At 34.5% G+C, this 14,909-nt stretch overlaps 2 protein-coding genes across 5 annotated transcripts in view; both read right to left on the reverse strand.

The window, feature by feature from the left end:
- Positions 1–5,110: 5,110 nt before the first annotated feature.
- LOC147555152 (protein ACCELERATED CELL DEATH 6-like) overlaps positions 5,111–14,909 on the reverse strand; it is a 53,003-nt gene continuing 43,204 nt past the window's right edge. Inside the window, exons 1-4 of one of the 4 annotated variants that reach the window (XM_086661664.1) lie at positions 8,452–8,801; positions 6,982–8,375; positions 5,963–6,672; positions 5,111–5,865 (exon numbers count right to left, since the gene is read on the reverse strand). In XM_086661664.1, coding sequence (XP_086517790.1) covers positions 5,221–5,865; positions 5,963–6,672; positions 6,982–7,588 — 1,962 coding nt within the window. In that variant the 5' untranslated portion in view covers positions 7,589–8,375; positions 8,452–8,801 and the 3' untranslated portion in view covers positions 5,111–5,220. Of the gene's footprint in view, positions 5,866–5,962; positions 6,673–6,981; positions 8,418–8,451; positions 8,802–14,909 lie in introns of those variants that run through there. The other 3 variants (XM_086661662.1, XM_086661663.1, XM_086661666.1) reach the window with 3 other exon arrangements.
- Positions 8,511–13,408, reverse strand: LOC147555153 (putative sugar phosphate/phosphate translocator At3g17430). Its single transcript, XM_086661667.1, has 10 exons — positions 13,022–13,408; positions 11,873–12,182; positions 11,037–11,144; positions 10,567–10,598; positions 10,414–10,464; positions 9,977–10,038; positions 9,631–9,892; positions 9,272–9,537; positions 8,930–9,024; positions 8,511–8,849 (listed from the first exon to the last, which is right to left on the reverse strand). Exons 2-10 carry the CDS (start codon positions 11,954–11,956, stop codon positions 8,676–8,678), a joined length of 1,134 nt encoding a protein of 377 aa, XP_086517793.1. The 5' UTR covers positions 11,957–12,182; positions 13,022–13,408; the 3' UTR covers positions 8,511–8,675.

A 14,909-nucleotide genomic window follows, 5' to 3' on the forward strand; every position in this document is an offset into this window, starting at 1 on the left:
ATTTTGTTTATTTTTTTCTTAAATTAGTTATTTTATTTTCAAGTAGGAAAGGATTATTGTTTTTTAATAGTAACTTTATTTCTACGAAGGGAAAACGCTGACTGGGACAAACATCATTGTTTAATAAAGGACACATTGTAGTTTATTAAAGTTTTATTAAAATACAATTAGATAAAGTTTAATAATAAAACTATAATATATTGTACAATAAATGATACTGTTAAAGTTTTATAATAAAATAGTTTATTAAACTACAATATAATACAATATACTCTTTTATTAAAACAATTTTAAAGTATAAATTTTATTATAGTTTCATTGTACAATTAATTAACAACAATTAATAATAAATTTTATAAAACTTTATCTCCGTACAAATATAGATAGTTTATTAATTAATTAGTATCACCTACTTGTTAAGAGCACACACACCATTGGTAGCAAAGGCGGTAAGAAAAGGGATCATATGTTCAAAACCGATCTTTTCATGCGACTAATTTTCATCGACGACAAGTTATAGATTATTTTTCCTAACGAAAACGTTATCGGATTACCTTTGGAGATCTTAAAGAATATTAAGACATTCGATACACTCTGTCAACGACCTATCATAGTTATATTCCCGAAATATTTTCATCGGGTCGTCGGAGTCATCAGTTTGGACATTTACAACGTAATCTAGTGGAGAATTTATAGGTTTATTACTTTTTACATTACATATCGGATACAAATGTTTACTAATAAAGTTTAGTAATAACACTACAATATATTGTACAATAGTTAAAGTTGTTAAAATTTTATAATAAAAAAGTTTATTAAACTACAATATATAACTTTATTAACATTTTTTTAAAGTATAACTTTTATTATAGTTTCATTGTACAAGAAATTAACAACAATTAAAAGAGTTTATTAAACGGCAGTGTTTGAGTTTATTAAACTATAGTTTATTATATAATTGTTGTTAATTTATTTTACAACTAAAATATAATAAAAATTATACTTTAAAATTGTTTTTAATAAAAGAGTATATTTTATTAGATTCTAGTTTAATAAACTCTTTTGTTATAAAACTTTAACAATGTTCAATGTTGTATATTATATATTTATCGTACAATATATTGTAGTTTTATTATTAAACTTTATCTAATTGTAATTACTAAACTCAAGTACTGTAGTTTAATAAACTTTTTTTATTATAATAAAATTATTGTCGGAATCGGAGTCGATTTAAGATCGTTTTTACTAGTCAAACTCAGAAGATGGACAAACCATTGTATTCGGCTCGTCGAGCTTTTCAATTTAGAGTCAAGAATCGCTCAAATCCGATTTCGGATGAATGAGATATGCTCGATCGAAGTTTTGATGGAGTTATGACTTGATTTGGGCAATAGGTGGGAACAATTCGGGATCATCCAAAGGATGACGTTTAGTCCGCTCTTTGCACACAAGATCTAACAGATCTTATTGCAGCCATCGCCTCCCTTAAGCCAACTGTCACCAATAGTGTCTCAAATCCAACAGACACGTCCCTAAAGCATGTATACACTCAATTCCTATTTATTTAACATATCCGATTAGGGTTCCGTTTTTTCCATTGGATTCATATTTATTAAGAGTTTATTCCAGAGCATTTAGAATATATAATCAATTCAATTTAATGGATCATTCTCTTCCAAGAAGTTCATATTACTTATAAGAGTTCGCCAGACTTTCGATAACAAGACGTACCATCTATACTTCGAAAGTATACTTCGTTTTATCCTGGGAGACAAACACCATAACTGTTGTTACTCTATACAGGGTGTATATTGTCTTAAGGAAAGAGGTATCCTCGACTCGGAGTTAGTAAATCTTCTCACTCTTTTTTTTAGTCATCTTTCAATTTTGTTTGATTCGAGGAAATAAATCTAGTATCTGAAAACCTGAATACATTGATATGTTTTTCTCTAAGAAACATAATAGATTCTTAATGATAAGTCTTATGGTTGATCTCTCATTGATAGAATGAATACCTAAGTCTATCAAGACAAGATTATTGTGTTACGATGGAACACCGAAAACAACAATTATAATATATTAAATTTTTATATACCAAATTTTATCTCTTTAGGTATAGGTGATGGACGTCTTAACTAATCGACTTTCCTCTTCACTCGACTACTTCACTGATGGACTTTCTCTTGTGTTTCTTGTGTCTTCTTCACTTAGGTTTCTTCAACAAGAGTCGAGTTAATGTTTTAATGTTGTTAAATTGGTAAAACAATGTTCTTATGGCTTCATAAATTGGAATTTTGATATTAGTTTGTCGTGTCTCCAACTTTAATTTAAACAATGTTAGTTGTAGCTGGTCGGATTGATAAAAGTTTTGCTTATTGAATGTCTAAGTATGCGACGGGTGTGATCAGCCTTCTTTTGTAATGGATTTTTATATTGGCCTTCTACAATAATCAAGACAACGGGCTGCTCTGGTTTACGGGTCACATTTGCGGTAGTCTTTTGCTCCAGGCCTTCAGGCAATTAACATTTAGATATTTTTCGTGTTCTAAAGATGCCAACTAGATTGTAATCTTCTATCTCTTTCAGGCGCATTATTGACTTCGGTAGTGCAGTGGACGAGTTCACTGTCAAACATATGTATGGGTCAAATGGACCTTCAAGGTATGAATTGTTTCCTTAGTTATAGATATTTGTGCTGTGCATAAACTTAATGTAGATGGTTCCAGGACCCCAGAAACGTAACAAAAGTATGTCAAAGCTTTTCCCGTTTACTGTTGAGAGCGTTATATAGTAATTTGAATCTGCTTATAAAATATTATGGTAGTCTATTTAGTTTGCCATATAAAATGTAAAACAGTTGTTTCACTTTTATGTTTTCCTACGCATTCATTCATTTCTTGGTACATCTGCCTTACCATCGCAACATAATTTTCTTTCTGCAGGTATGATATGTGGAGTGTTGGCGTTGTAATGCTAGCTTATATTAGGCTTACCTCATGTATTTCAGATAAATCCTCGAACCCGTGCTCTGTTAGATCCGCATCTTGAGGGTTGGAATGAAGACACGAAGCAGCTTTCTTATAAGTGAGTCATGTCCTTGTGAAATGTTTTAAGAATAAACTGATATGTTACTGTTTTAGGTTCTTAGGTTGACTGCGTCTGAAAACTTGTCAATTTCTCGACACTTGCTTTCTATTAAAGAACATGCTATCTGCACAAGTGCAGGATCCGCCTCCATAAACTGTTTCTGATAGCAACTCATAGTTTTTATTTGTTGTGGTGTCAGATTAAGATTGTTGATGGAAATGTGTATCTTGATTCCTGGGACTTCGTCAAAACGTCATCACAATAGGGATCCAAAGGATCAAGTAAGAACCGTTTTCATTATCTAATTCATGTAGGCACATCCATAGTTTACACATAGCATGAAGGTTTTGGTAACAAGTATGTAATGAAAAATAGTTCTCGACGTTATTAATTTAAACTTTAAGAAATAGTCCCAAGGACGTGGGAAATATAAATTGGTATCTTTTGGAATCAAGAGTGTCAGGCCAGCTTCCTGGAAATGCTCTGAATAACAGAAGAATATTTTTTAAATCAAGTGAAGAACAGAGATCCTTTAAAACTGGGGTTAGATGATAATCTCGCTATTTCTGTTAAGTTGCTCTCCAGCAGACCTATACTAAGCCTGATCCACATTATGCAGGTTCCTAGATATTTGGGTCCTGCGGTTGGTACGCCAACTTTTACTTTGGGATATGTGAATCATGAATCGAGCAAGTCCAGCAATTCATAGTGCAATTTCATTCCTAGATAGAGCAGCTTGCTGGAGTAAATGTTAAGACATATGAAGCCCATCTGTTACCTCAAAAATCATGTCGAAACAGTAGATGATTGAGGCTGTAACCTATGTGTTTGTTGGATTAATATGACTTGAGTGGTTAAATTTGCACTAAGAGTTGACAGAGGAGGTGTGCACAAATATGGGCAAGTGGAGATACAAGTCTTGTGAAGGCCTTGACCACAAGCTTTGAATAGAAATTGTCAATTAAAATGTTGGGTTTGAGTTATTTGTTAGTAAGAATTTGAGAGTAGAAAGTGAAAGGAAAATGTTGAAGGACATTAAGGGATGAGATATTTGGTTGAAGATGATAAGGTCAGAGAGAAATGAAATATCATGTGAGCTATATGGCAACATGTGTTACACTCCAATATCATCTTCTTATTTATGCACATAATTAGTCCAATGACTGTTGGAGTCCCATGGCAAAAGAAAAAAACCTAAGTTTCTCTATTTGTATCCTTAAAATTTTGATTTCTGCATGGGTTCAAGTTGGTTGAATTTTGGTTCTATTTGTCAACTTTTTTGTGTAATGAAAATTGACCAAATCAACCCGAATGTGAGTTTGACATGTAAAAATTGTGAGTCAGACGTTTCACATTCAAATGAGTGAGGTTCGGACAATGAGAAGAAAAAAATGAATACCATCTTAGGCTATATAGGACTATTTTCAACAGTAAATAAGTAACGGATGGTACCCGGGTTTCTCCTCATTATCGCTGCGCGCATAGCAGTCCTACAACAAGAGCCAGTATGAGCCAAGCCCGAGCATGCGTCTAAGATCTGATACACACAATCATACAACCCCTTTTCAGCAGCAAGGCACGTCCGCACGTAAATGTAGTTAATCCCTAAAATGAGATGATCCAGCTAGTATATGTTCTTTTAAGATGGATGGGAAAGACTAACAAGAAGAAAGAAGTTAGAGGGATGGGTTCTAATTGGAGAGGAAAGAAGACTTGGGTTCTCTCATGAGAAGGTGCCAAAGTCTAGGCAACTCTTACCTACCTCTATATGAATTGATATTTTAAAGGAGAAATAGTAATGGAGGCCATATTGGGGCAGCATTTTCGAACCATCTAGATTTTTCCAATTGAAAGATGTTGGGTTTGGATTTCAATTTTCATTCTTTTTGTTGTAACCTTTGTCTCATTTCTAATCTTTAGTCTTCCATTTCTTTGTTACCATTAAGAAACTGTCACCGAAAATAATTCCCCATTACAATAATGAAAATCGACTGATGTGTCAAAAGGAAGGATGAAATCCTGCTTGAAGAATAAAACAGCCAATTACACTGACTGAACAATTTGATATTATATTTCCTCAAGTTCTACCTTACAAAAGATTTTTTTTTATAGAGGACTAAATGGTTACACCTTTTATGCGAACTCACCGATACTCTGGACATCTAAACAATAACGAAGATGACTGGTGAAAGGCGGAATGAACAAGCAAGCACTAGAAAGAGAAACAATCAAAGCAAAGAAGGGCGAAAGGCTTAGTACAGCAAAGACGCCTGTGAGGAACGCCACCACCATTGCAACAATAGCACAAGAAATGAAAAGTTGAGCATTCAAGAGTGAGTTGAACCAAATACCCCTGTTTTTACGAACTTGCGTTTTTGGAAAGAAGTTGATGAATATAGCAGAAGCGGAGAGGACCATAGCTATACTATTGAAAACTACGAATATTTTGAATGTCGTTAAGTTTGTTAAAGCTGCCCTACCTTCGTATGGTCCGTCGTTATGATAGCCGCCCGGTGGCGTGAGACCAGCTGCAAATGAAACAGTACCTATTAGTGCAGCTACCACCAATTGAGCTTCTGTTAGTTTCTCTTTCTTATCTTTCTCTTCTATGTCATAATCAACAATGTCTTTACTTGTTCGCAAATGAGGAAGACCCGTTATTGTTTTTCGTCTTTCTTCTTCTCTGATCAATCTTCCTCCATTGATCCATATAAACCCTTCACACAGAATCCCATAAGCTTTCAATAGGAACACTTTATACGATCCTTCTGCATCGGCCTAATTATCAATTAAGTGTAATAGCATTGATAAGAAACCGAAAGAGTAATGAGGCTAGCAATGACAAACACAAGTATATCATAGGCTGAGAATTTACCAAGCTATTGAGAACGATATCGAGAGCTTTTAAACCAGCATTGTTGATGGCCTTCGTATTCACTCCACGGTATTTGCAAAGAACTTCAAAACACTGCATACTCCGGGATTTCAGTACCAGATGCAAAGGCGTGTTTCCGTTGCTATCCTTCTCGTTTATAAGATTCGATGCCATTTTTGACTTCATCACTATATACTTCATAACATCTAATTGTCCATTCTCAGCTGCAACATGAAGAACATTCTGTCCATTGTTGTCTAATACTTCCCAGCACTCCGGGCAACGATCCGTCACCTCTTTTATTATTCCCACACTTGGAACAGGATCCCACTTTCGTAAAATCGATAGGTACCATCTTACCTTATACAAAAATCGATAGATTAAAGAATCTATGGTACAGTATTCTCTAAACTTGAAGGAAACATTACTTCTTCGACGAATTCTACTTACGAAAGTTTTAATTAGTGTACCCTTGTGAGTTTCATACCCATAAGCAATCCTACTAGACCAACGACTACTGGCTGCAATGTGAAGAGCTGTTTTGCCGTCCCTATCCGTAGTAGTTGCAAGTGAGGGATCAGAGTCTAATAACTTAGCAACCATCTCAATCTCACCATAATATGCAGCATAATGGAGTAGACCACATCCCTTCTCATCTATTTCTCTTATTATAGAAGTTTTCCTCTTCTCTAGTAGTAACGTTGCAATATCTGTAACATTATTATGAAGGGTTAAGGTAGTGTTTTCTTTTTCCCAAGTCAGAACTCAAAATCTGACTCGAGGTCTGAATTAATTCGAAACAGATTTGAGAATGTTAGTTTTTGTATGACTTGTGAAGTCTACTCTGGCCCGTATGACTGGCTGGTTTGGGTTGATTTTGAGTCCAATTGAGTCAGACGTTTCACTTTCAGATGAGAGGGATTCAGACAACGATAAAAAAAAACAAGTAGCATCTTCGATAAGGATATGAATAGGCCATATAGGACTATTTTCAACCGTAAATAAATAAGAGATAGTACCTGAGTTTCTCCTCATTATCGCTGCGTGCATAGCAGTCCTACCACAGGGACCTGTATGAGTGGAGCCCGAGCATGCGTCTAAGATCTGATACACACAATCATACAACCCCTTCTCAGCAGAGAGGTAAAGGGGAGTCTCACCGTCATTGTTAACAGAGTGTTGATGATCTGGGTCAGCTTCCGTCAACTTTTTCACTACTTCAAACCGATGATACCGTACTGCCTCATGCAAAGCTATATCCTTGTTGTTATTTTCCATCCTCACCATATGTTGCAGGGAAAGAGGACTAGTTGAGACTGTCCCAACTCCTCCACCACCACCATTGTAGTCTTTGGCATGATGAATGAGAATATCAACCATACGAGACAACCCTAATCTTGAAGCAATGTGCAGAGGAGTATCTCCTTTCAAGTTTTGTATTGTAAGAAGGAGTGGACATCTACTACATATGTCTTCTACACATTGTATTTTTCGGAACAAAACCGCAATATGAAGGCTTGAGTTCTTTTGGTGTTGCGTTGATAGGAAGGAAAGGTTGTCTGAACTTATGAGTTTCAATTGATTAATATCTCCTGATGATATAGTATGGTATGTGTTTGAATCCATCTTTGCTGCACAAACAGCCTACCAACCAACCAACCCGTAAACTTAATTGTCGGTCCTGGGCGGGCACGGAGATGCAGTTAATCTCTAATGGGCTGATCTAGCTAGACAGACTATGATCTTCTAAGATGGATGGGAAAGACTGGCAGGAAGAAGGAAGTCAGAGAGAGTTGGGGTTGTTATCTTCTAAGAAGGTGCGAAAGTCTAGTCATCTTAGTATCTTACCTATTTTTATTTGAATACATGCAACTTGTGCAACTTGTTCTTAGAAAAATAGGTATACTGAGAACCTAGCTTATGAACATGCCAATTGATGGACAAAAAGGCAATTGAATAGTAGTTTCTTTTTATAGACTTCATATATTAAAAAATTAAAGAGATAAAATTCAAGTACATTTACTAAAAAAAGATTCCGATTGGTTTTCAAATTTTCAGATTCAAATGGTAAGGAAAAATAACTTTAAAAACCACAGTTGGTAACAAGCTTTTTGTTGTAAGTTCGTTCTCATTTCTAACCTTTAGTCTTACATTTATTTGTTAAGGTTGAGAAGATTGTTACAAAAAATAACACCACTGTTACAATTGAAAATCAATCAATAGAGTTTTTTTTTTTGAAACCAAATCGATCAGTAGAGTTAAGAGCTAGTTCATATCAATTAATCCCCTTTCAGATGTTATTATTTTAGGATAAAACCCTGCTTGAAGAATAAATATATCATTGATTAGAGTTGATTTTAGATACATTTGATTTAGATATTAAACAAACATGGCCCTAGTGGGAATTGGAATACTATATTCAATATCAAATCTCAAAACCATCAAAACAGAATGAGAGAATCGGATACTCCAAAACATGGCGATTCTACAAGGAATATAGTTTTTTTTTTTCGATATTAAGCAAAACATGATCAGCTAAAGAATGATATTTCTTCACAAAACCAAAACCGTTCCTATTTCTTCTTTTGAAGTGTTCCCTGTTATCTTCTCTAAATTTGTTCGACGAAGAGTAGAAAGTTTCAATGTTCGAGATTGCTTGATTACAAGAAAAATCATCAATTACTCAAAAAATCTCTACAACTATAGCCATGTATCATGTTATTTGGCTGCTAACCTGGGTTCTACCAATATGAGACAATCTTGATGATGGAATTAGAGGTGCTTCCTCATCCACTTTCGTATCTGAATTTGTAGAACCATTGCTTCCTCCGTCTTTGCCTTTATTCGGTATATATAAGTCTGATGATTTCTTCTCTAACTTCCATTCCTGCACCATTAAATCAATTAGATTCACATACACCAACAGAACCCGTTAACTAACAACACGTTTTGTCGCTTCGATTGTACCTTTGTTGATCTTTCTGCAATACTTTCAGATGGAAGCTGAGATGCACGACCGTCCTTGACCTTTAAGTAGTTGTACATGACTACACCTACTAGAGCTGCAATCCATATATAAATTTATGAGTACATCTAGACGTGTATATACATATATATGGGATATTTAGCTTTAGGGTCAAACGGTTGTAACGAGCCACTCGTCAACTGGGTCATAGGTTAGTCTGTGACCCAGACCCAATATCGGAAAAACCCTTGACTCAAACACTAATGCTGGTACTTTTCTTTGACGCTAAAGCTATATATCAATACACACACACACACAAGTTATGAAGATGGAAGGAGAAGTACCAATAGCATAACCGATAATATTCAGCCCAGTAATTGCTGACTCGGGAAAGATGACAGTTGAAAGTGCAATCAAGATCCAGTCTTTCAAAACACCAGCAACACGAATTGTGACTGCTCCAGTTCTACCAATTACTAAGAATATCGAAAAGTTCAAAGCTAGAGCGCTAAGAGCATTTGAGAAGAAAATCCAGAAATTGAACTGAATCTGTGAAACTTCCATATCTGGCTTCTCCAGGAAATACCAAGGAACACACAAAAACACAAAACTGCACGTGAAAAGCATCGTTTCAGCTGTTAGTATTTAGTAGATTCTTCATGAAGTGAAAAGGAAAAGATATTAAACCATAAAAATTAAGTACCTGCATGGAGCTATGTAATATAAGCTGGTGATAGGATTCAGAGTCAAGCCCTTCTTTTGGAGAAGGACTTGAGTTAAAACCAGTCTAAGAGCCTCGGCAACAATGCCTGTAACCTGGTAAACTGTACCAACTACATTGAAATGAATTTCCCCATAGGATGAAATAACAACACCAACGCTGACTAGCAACATGTTCAAGAACACGTCACATCTTAATTTGTCAGTTCCACATATAACAGCCATGACAAATGTTGCAACTGGCACTGCATATTCCAAGCATAAAAAATAAGCAGCCATTGACAAAAAAAATCCACGGATCGACAGAACTCAGTAGGGTATCACCATACTTAAAGCTTTGAGCATCTGGATGAAGGCGACAGAAATGTGCAAGTAAGCAGTGTTTCCAAACCTGTAACAAAAAATATAAAGTTTAGTAGGAACCCAGTTATACAAGTTTTAGACAATTCTTTCTTTTAGACGAAATGGAGAGGAACACCAGTTTCTCACTTGTGAAAGGTTATACACAGATGTCACTTTCAAGTTCGTCTAACTAGTCAAAACCAACAATAAGTAGGCAATAACAAAAACCATTGACGAGCCTTACAAGCTTTTCATCTTAAAGGGTTTCTTTTTTCAACTCGGGTGCAACTTTAGAAACTTTTACAACCTAATATTAGTCGATTTAAGAGTATCAGATAATCATATACCAACTACTCACATGGCAACTTAGAAAAACATCAAAGTAAACAAATATCAAGTAAATTCCAATTAATTTACTGCTTACCAAAGGCTGGACGCAAAGAAGGCACTTATCGGAACCACACATGTTGCATATCTACAAAACCATTTAAATTGTTCAAGTGAGAAAAATGTAAATGCTAAAAATAAAAACAAAGAACTAGAACAGCCTTAGTATAAAAGAGAATAATAGCCTTACATTTCAAATGTCATCTTGATTGGTGCTACAACCTGAAAAGATTAAACAAGAAACTTTACTATACAAGAATAAACAGATATGAGAATATTGGAGTTGGAAATTTTGCTTCAGACAGAATAAAGCTTGAGATGTGGAATGCTACTCAATCATGTATAGTACAATAAAACAATTGACGACCACAAAAGCAAATAAACTAATGACACAGTGTCAACAAGTTCAGATATTTCTTTCTTGTAAATTATTTCTAGTGTTGATGTTATTTCAATAAAAAAATTTATTTCTAGTGTTGATGTTTTGGTCTACATGACACAAAAGAGCATGTCCGATGAGCATGAAGGTTGAATATAATATTTTTTTTTTCAAATGATCATTGTGTCGCATTAAGAAAGAAAATAGTAAGAGCGCTGATAATCTGATACAATATTTGCTCAAAAAACAAAAGATGTGTATAGTAAGATAGGGAATCCTACCTTGAGCACCCGAATCAGAATAAATGCTACCAAGCCAGAAAATCCCATATGAATCATAGTCAGTGTTATCGGGTAAGGAAAGTTGAAGTATTTAGGAGATAGAACCCACTGAAAATCAATTGAAAGAGATGAGTTTAAGTTTCAGTCTAAGTAAATTGACATAAGTTAGTATAGACAGTTTTATAAACTATAGGTTGTTCAGGCACTAAAAGTCTAAAACTGAATTCTTTGACACATAAACATACTTATAAACTTGAGGAGAAGATCAAACCTGACTACTAATAAGTAATATTCTAAGGGTTTTCATTTATCAACATCAAAGAGTGAAATTCATAGATCATGAGATATATACAGATATTCACACTTGCACAAAAATAGGTATTAATGGTTCAATGTGAACGCTGCATGCGTATGGGAAATTTTGGAATACAATATACATGCTTAATGAATATCATACATACGAACATACATAATAATAATTAAAACTGCGAGGTTATTTTGATATATTGGATGTTACTATAATATGTTTGTTATGTATTGCGTGTTAATGTTTATACTATATATAACGACCAAGACAAATTGTATATGTAATTGTGTATTGCAAAAACAGAAGAGAAATTTTCCTATCTTTTCCCGGCAAGTCCAAGTGTCCAACTATGCCTATGACTCAATACTAAAGCATAACATTACTCCCAGAGTTCGAAACAATTTTCAAATGACAAAGCATGTCCAATCATAGAAAGTAATACAATATTGGGTTACGAAAATAGTAACAGTAACTAGTAAGTATGGCTATGGTACAAGATAATTATATGGAAAACGTCGAGGAGAAATACCTTATTATACAAAATGACTGCTGATGAGAGAACTATATATATTAGCAAGTATAGGTACGTCAACGCAAGAGGTCTCCCAATCATCTTGTCTTGCACTTGTTAGTTCCAATTCCTAGCTTGCCGACTTCTCGAGAAACAGATTTCTAGTTGAAATCAGAAAGATTAAGATTGCAGTCATGTTCCAGCAGAAAGCTGGTGAAGTAATCTAAATTGGACCCGATGTTCATATCCTTGACCATTTAACATCAGTATCGTAGTCAAAATTCATAGAAGAGAACTGTTGTGCTTTTAAAAGCCCCAAACTGTGAACCTAGAAACAATTAGACACATGAACATAGTGAGACACAAACTCAAAAAAGATTCAATTCAACCAATCTTATCCTTAACGAGTATTCGCCTTAAACCGAAGAACGAAGAAATTCACAATCCACACTATTCCACTTTTACAACATGGTTCGGAGGCGAATAATGAAGGTTTGAAGCATTAACCTATGTAGTTGGACTCGGCCGTCACGGCCGAGAATCTCGGGTCTCTGACTCGGCCGAGACACCATGTAAGGGTTTGGTCGAGAATCTCGGGTAATTAAGCTTATTAATTAGTACATATTAGCTATACATGTTGTCTAGGCCGAGTTTCTCGGTCTGTCTCGGCCTTGACGGAGACCTAGACCAACTACATAGGCATTAACATTTGAAACTCCCTAGAGTTGTGGATTTTGGTTGAATTTGAAGGTTAGAGATGATTAATACCACAGTAAAAGTAATCAATGAACATCTATTCTATGAGCACATTGACATGCCGAAAACAAAAATGCCACATATATATATATATATATATATATATATATATATAGAGAGAGAGAGAGAGAGAGAGAGAGAGAGAGAGAGAGAGAGAGAGAGAGAGAAAGAGAGAGAGAGATAACAATAACAGTAAGATTGCTCGCAATACGTTTAATGAACAGATTCAACATAATTCTTCAACTAAAGACGATATTTGATACACAACAAACAGATAAAAAACTAGTACTCTATAAGTATGAAATTTGTAGATCTATGAAAACGAGATCTGAATTTTAGTGAGAGAAACAATACATCAACGAAAAAGAAAGAAAATGAGTTCAATAGTGAAAGATACGAAGAGAAACTCACAGAAACAATATCGATCGAAGATAGATCGTTGAAAAGAAAACCTTTCTGAATCTGATTTTTTTTTCCCGCGGGAAAATCGTCCGAATCAATAATCCAATTTGCGAGAGTGAAAATTTGGTTCAGAGCTAATGATGACTGTTAGAAGATCTTCTTTTAACTGTAGTTCTACTCTCTCTCTCTCTAGAACTGGAAGTTTTCTCTCTCTAGAACCAGAAGAAGAAGAAACTTCAGCTTCCAACTAGTAATGAACCAACTGTACGGTCACGGGCGAACCAAGGTCAAGATTAATGCACAAATCTTGAGATGCAAAATAGTCTACTTGAATTTTTGGCCGTCGGATTGTTTTCATCTCTGAAACCGAGTCCGTTAATAATGGGCACTAGGTACGAGCCAGTTTTTCAGGTTCCGGGTATTTAAAGATAGTCTTTGCTAACGGCACCTGTCTCTAGTACATTGAGGCGCAATTAAGTAGACATTTTTAAAAAAAAAACTACTTAAATCATATGGTATTTATTATAAAAATGACTATATTGAAAAGAAAATACTTTGATATTTAAATATAACCACAAAAATGATAAAACATTTTAGATAGTTGAAGATCTCTTGTTTTATAAAAACACAGAACAAAGGATGAAATAAAATTTAATAGAAAAAATTCTAACAAAATAATTGAAATATATTCAAAATTTCGATCGGTATGATTGACCTATGCGCAGAATTTCTATCTCTATGGTCAAAATATGTTTAACATTTTGATCAGAGCTGCCAAAATGTTTCATCTTCACCCATACACAAGTGACCGAAATTCTAGCGACAAAGAAAATGGTTTCCTTGAGTGATAGAGATAAGGGAGTGCAACAGTCAGTTTTTTGTCATTTTAGATCACAGCGATGTCAAACCAATCAATGGCGGTTTGAATAAATTACACGTCTAAATCGCGTCGATTAAAAAGGCAACTAAAATCAATCAATGACGGTTTGAATATATTGATTTGACTTAGGTGCAACCCAAGCCGAAGCAAAAACAAATTGATTTCCGTTGATAGAGTTTCCAACCGATCAGAAGCAAACAAATTCTACTCGGGCCAAAATCAATCTAATGGGTTGGGTCTGTCGACCGAACACTACTATGCCTTACCGAAATATAATCAACTTCCAAATGAATCCTTCACAAAATACAAAATCTGAAAAAAAATATTAAAGAGATAACAAATCCGGAACTGAGTTTACATGCCATGAGAAAACCTAACCAAAAAAAAAAAGTCTTGGATAGCTATTTTGGTGAACTAGTTATCTTTAGGGTGCCAAAATAGATAAACACTTCCCCACCGGTTGGTGAATAGGACCAAAATAACACAAGCCCTATGGCGGCCCCTTATGAGACAGAAAAAAAAAACTACTCAATATGTTATTTTGCGACCTTAATATGTGCTTTTTCCACTTAATATTGACTTTAAGTTGTTAGTAGTCCTTCTCTTATACCTTAATATGTGCTCTCAAACTTGGGACAAACACCATTAGAAGCAATAGGTAAATAAGAATATTATATATATGTCATATTACATTTGAAATGGACATTATATAATCAACTTGCAGTATATAAACGACAGAGACCTTTCAACAAAGAAAAAAAAAAAACAGAGACGAAAAATTACATGGTCGAACAAACACGGATCCATGGGTTTTAAGTCCAAAATAAAGTTCAAAAAGGGTTTAAGGTCCAATCTTCTCAAAAAATAGATTTTTAGTCCTTTTCCGTTTTGAAGAAACATTGTTGATACATAATGTGTTATGTATAACACATATAAAAAAAATGAAATAAAGTATGAAAAAAATGAAATAAAGCATGAAACTTTAACAATAAATAACAGGTAATTTATGAAACAAAA

Source organism: Eschscholzia californica, unplaced genomic scaffold (assembly GCF_041429995.1).
Source record: "Eschscholzia californica isolate CP2 unplaced genomic scaffold, dmEscCali1.0.p SCAF_2, whole genome shotgun sequence".
In the NCBI taxonomy this organism is placed as follows: Eukaryota; Viridiplantae; Streptophyta; class Magnoliopsida; order Ranunculales; family Papaveraceae; genus Eschscholzia; species Eschscholzia californica.